Below are 4,465 nucleotides of genomic sequence, written 5' to 3'. Positions count from 1 at the left end.
TGACTTTATGGATGGACCCCAAAAATCTCTCCCCTTTATTCCCCTTATAGATGGTCCTGTCTCCACATGACTGTTCTTCAATGTTCATGTCTGTGTTCAACCACCTTCAGCTACAGTGGGGGTCCTTGCTCTCTGAGACCTTTATTTTGGGGGTCACGGGCTGAAAAGGTTGAGAACCACTGCTATAGAGGATTTATTCCTTTTATAATCTCCATGGTGATGCCAAGTGTGTGTCAGATCACAGCTTAGATGAACGACTGGGAGCGGTAAGTGTGAACACTTTAGTGCTTTCAGGAAACACTTCAGAGTTCACCATCACATGGTGATTGTGCTGATTGTGTTGAGTCAGCACGTGTTTCCCTGCAGACACGCCCTCATGGAGGCGACCTGCTGCAGCTCAGGGTGTGTATATAAGAGCAGCTGATAGCTGAACATCACACACATCATCCTGAGATCATCACCATGAAGAGTATCCTGCTCCTGTCTGCTCTCCTCTGGGCTGCATCTGCAGGTGAGATCATCAGGAGCTACGGCTCTACTCCAAGCTCCTCCTCCTCCAACTTCTTCTCCTTCTCCTACTGCTTCTTCTTCTTCTTCTTCCTCTTCCTTCTCCTCACACACATGTTTTCTCTTGTGCAGCTCCAGCTGAACTCCAAGCTGCTGCTGCTGTAGGTGAGTGTTGAAGTTTACTGTGATGTAGACGTTCAGACACAAAGAGCTTCACCTGTTTAACAGCTGCTCTGCTGTTTGATTCTTCAGAGGCAGCCGCAGAGTCACCGATGGAAGACGTGGCTGCTGTTGAAGGTTTTTATGTTACTTTGGACCAGATTTACAGCAACATTTGTGAAATTTGTGGTATTTTTTTCCTGTTAAAATATAATGGTAAATCTAAAGGTCACGGGTGAAACTAAATATTTAGCAAATATAGCTAATACTAGATAATTATGTAGTTTCACCGGTGACATTTAGATTTACCATTTAGATTTAACATTTAGATTTAACATTTAGATTTAAGATTTAAGATTTAGATTTAACATTCAAATTTAAAAATTCAATTTAAAATTAGATTTAACATTTAGATTTAGATGCAACATTTATCATTGTTCTCAGCTCTTTTCTTCTCTTGTGCAGCTCCAGCTGAACTCCAAGCTGCTGCTGCTGTAGGTGAGTGTTGAAGTTTACTGTGATGTAGACGTTCAGACACAAAGAGCTTCACCTGTTTAACAGCTGCCCTGCTGTTTGATTCCTCAGAGGCAGTCGCAGAGTCACCGATGGGCAACATGGCTGCTGTTGAAGGTGCAGCTTCTCCTCTGAACATTTTTATGTTACTTTTGATCAGATTTACAGCAACATTTCTGTAATTTGTGGGTTTTTTCTTGTAAAAATACAATGGTACATCTAAATGTTGAATCTAAATTTCACTGGTGAAACTAAATATTTAGCAAATATTGATAATAATAGCTAATTATGTAGTTTCGCTGGTGACATTTAGATTTAGCATTTAAATTTAGCATTGAACATTTAGATTTATCATTTAAATTTAGCATTTAACATTTAGATTTATCATTTCACATTTAGATTTATCATTTCACATATACATTTAAAATTTAACCTTGAGATTTGACATTTATGTTTAACATTTACATTTAACATTTACATTTAACATTAACATTTACATTTACATTTAACATTTACATTTAACATTTACATTTACATTTACATTTAACATTTACATTTAACATTTAACATTTACATTTAACATTTACATTTACATTTACATTTACATTTACATTTACATTTACATTTACATTTAACATTTACATTTAACATTTACATTTAACATGTTTTTCAGCTCTTTTAAATTAAGGTTAAATACATTTTTATTCCACACTGTTTTTATTAGATATTATCCAGTTTTTTTTTGATGGATACATGTTTTACATGTTTTGATTTTTCCTCATTTTTTAAATGTAATTTATATGGTGTGCTAGCGCTACTGTGATGTTTGTTTTGTGTAAAGCACTTTGAATTGTCCTGGACATGAAGAGTGCTATACAAATAAAGCTGACTTGACCTTTTCCCTCCTCTGTCTCTCTGCAGCTAATTTTAACTTCTGTCCACAAGACTGGCTCAGTCATGGCTCTCGCTGCTTCAAGTTCATCAGCTCTCCCATGACCTGGTACAATGCTGAGGTAGTGCTGCTGCTCATCTCCACATGCAAGTCATCAACACTAGCTGGGTTTCCATTACAGATTTTTACAAAATATAATTACGCTTTGAACGTGTTTCCTTTGAACGTGTTTCCTTTGAACGTGTTTCCTTTGAACGTTGTTTTGAAGCCTCTGAACTCCAGTGAGTGTTTTTTTTTTTCCATCACCAGTTTTTATTGCACTATTTAGATTTTGTGCATTTCCAAGAGTAATGGAAACGCAGCCAGTGTTACAGGGAAACATGCAGGACAGGACCCTCTAGGACTGACTTAGACAATCACTATTGGTCCACATTGGAACCACAGAAAAACAATGTTTTCCCACACTTTCCATCAGATCACCTCAACTAAAGCAGTTTGTATGATTCTAACAGATCCTTCTTCCAACAGGAGCATTGTAACAATCTGGGCGGCCACCTGGCCTCCGTCGTCAACCCTCAGGAATACAACTACCTCCAGCAGATTGTCCAACTAACCGGTCAGACCAATGTGTGGCTGGGAGGCTTTGCCCTGCAGGTAAACACAGGAGGGGGGGCACGACTGAGAACGGAAATAAAAAAAAATAATAGTTCACATAGTAACAGTTGGTTGTAGAAATGTAACAAATTACTTTACTTATTTTAAAACATACTTAAGTACCAATAAAATGACTTATTTAGTTCCTATAAAAGTAACTCAATTACAGTAACACGTGTACTTGTAATCTATTACTTTCACCTCCACATAAGAGTTCAGTAAAAGCTGTTTTTTTCAAAAGCAGAAGCACAATTTAAAACATGGATTTACATATTTAAGATGACTATATACTATGGCACAAATAATAATACACGTTCCTGGATAACAGTGGATATTATTGAGATGAATAAATAAATGTGGTTATTACAGATTCATAGAACAATGGACCATCATTTTACTGACTTTATGGATGGACCCCAAAAATCTCCCCTTATAGATGGTCCTGTCTCCACATGACTGTTCTCTGGAACCTTTATTTTGTGGGGTGAAAAGGTTGAGAACCACTGCTCTTATTCTGAACATGATGTTTGTCCCTCAGGGTCGCTGGATGTGGATTGACCGCCAGGGTTTCTACTACAACAACTGGTCTACTCAGTCGTCCTCCACCACCTACCCTTGCATCTACTTACGATCTACCAGTAAGTCATTGGGAACCAGCCGCTCTCTGTGGGACACAGATGAGCATTCAGCACACTCTGTCAGTGAATCCTAGCTTGATGCTGTGTTGATGTTGTGTCTGTGTTAAATTGCAGCTGGTTGGAGTAACACTCAGTGTACCAGTAGTCTCCGCTTCATCTGCTCCAAGAACCCATTCGGCTGCTGAGGAACACTCCAGCTTTACTATACATTCAACTGCAACATTCATCTTTTTATATTCTTCATTTTTTAAAGTGTTTTTTGACTTTTTATTGTGCATTAATTGAAGTGCTGTTTGTGTTTTTATGTGTCAGTTTTCATTAACCAATAAAAGTTGTGAGAAATGTCAGTCTGTGGTTTTTCTCTAAAGAAACAAAATCAAATGTGCACGTTTGACTGTGTGGGAGTTAATGTAAAGTTTAGAAATGATTTAAATTGATTTGAAAGACGATTTTTAACCTTTAAAATGTGACTAAGACGGACAAGCTGAAGTCTGATACAGTTTGATTCTGATTTGAGGTCAAATCACTTACATTTACAACAACATGAGTCTACAGTATTGACAAATGCTGATTTTTCTCTTCATGCACTATTCTCCACATGATCAATGATTGGCTGAGAGGATGATGACCTTTTCTGGGTGTTCATAGTTGAGATATTTGATTATTAAAAAACGTTTCTTAAAGTAAACACCACCAAATAAAGCACAACTGTTATGTTAATGAGTAAAGAAACTATATGCACCGAAATGAAAATTTGTGGCCGAAGCCGAATAAAATATAAACGCTTGGCTGAATACCGAATACGGTTAAGTTTTTCACTTTTTTTTTAAATAGTGCATAAATAGCCTAGAATACATTTTTAGACATGTTTTTTTAAAGAAAGTAAATGTTTATTGAATATTCTGACATTTTTTTATATGTTTCAGGAGTCTTTGCTTTTCAAAAAAAGCACAACAAAGTTTCATTTATATTAGCCCTTCAAATAAAACAAAACATGCATTCCAAAAAAAACAAAAAAACTAAATCAATCTTTATCAATCAATCAATCTTTATTTGTATAGCGCCAAATCATAACCAATGGTATCTCAAGGCACTTTACAGT

The 4,465-nt window shown here is 36.4% G+C and overlaps 1 protein-coding gene across 3 annotated transcripts; it reads left to right on the top strand.

Annotated features, from left to right (window-relative positions):
* Nucleotides 1–390: 390 nt before the first annotated feature.
* LOC114468173 (ladderlectin-like) lies at nt 391–3,710 on the top strand. 3 transcript variants are annotated; one of them, XM_028454906.1, is made up of 9 exons: nt 391–511; nt 640–672; nt 760–804; nt 1,132–1,164; nt 1,252–1,296; nt 2,101–2,192; nt 2,600–2,725; nt 3,264–3,363; nt 3,478–3,710. In XM_028454906.1, exons 1-9 carry the CDS (start codon nt 463–465, stop codon nt 3,546–3,548), a joined length of 594 nt encoding a protein of 197 aa, XP_028310707.1. In that variant the 5' UTR covers nt 391–462; the 3' UTR covers nt 3,549–3,710. The 3 variants fall into 3 exon arrangements, with proteins under 3 accessions (XP_028310707.1, XP_028310714.1, XP_028310723.1); XM_028454913.1 differs by lacking the exons at nt 1,132–1,164; nt 1,252–1,296; XM_028454922.1 differs by lacking the exons at nt 760–804; nt 1,132–1,164 and having other exon boundaries at nt 448–511.
* Nucleotides 3,711–4,465: the final 755 nt, after the last annotated feature.

The sequence above is a fragment of the Gouania willdenowi genome, chromosome 1 (genome assembly GCF_900634775.1).
Source record: "Gouania willdenowi chromosome 1, fGouWil2.1, whole genome shotgun sequence".
Classification (NCBI taxonomy): domain Eukaryota; kingdom Metazoa; phylum Chordata; class Actinopteri; order Blenniiformes; family Gobiesocidae; genus Gouania; species Gouania willdenowi.
The sequence above is the reverse complement of the archived record's forward strand: the minus strand, read 5'-3'. Positions and strand labels throughout refer to the sequence as shown.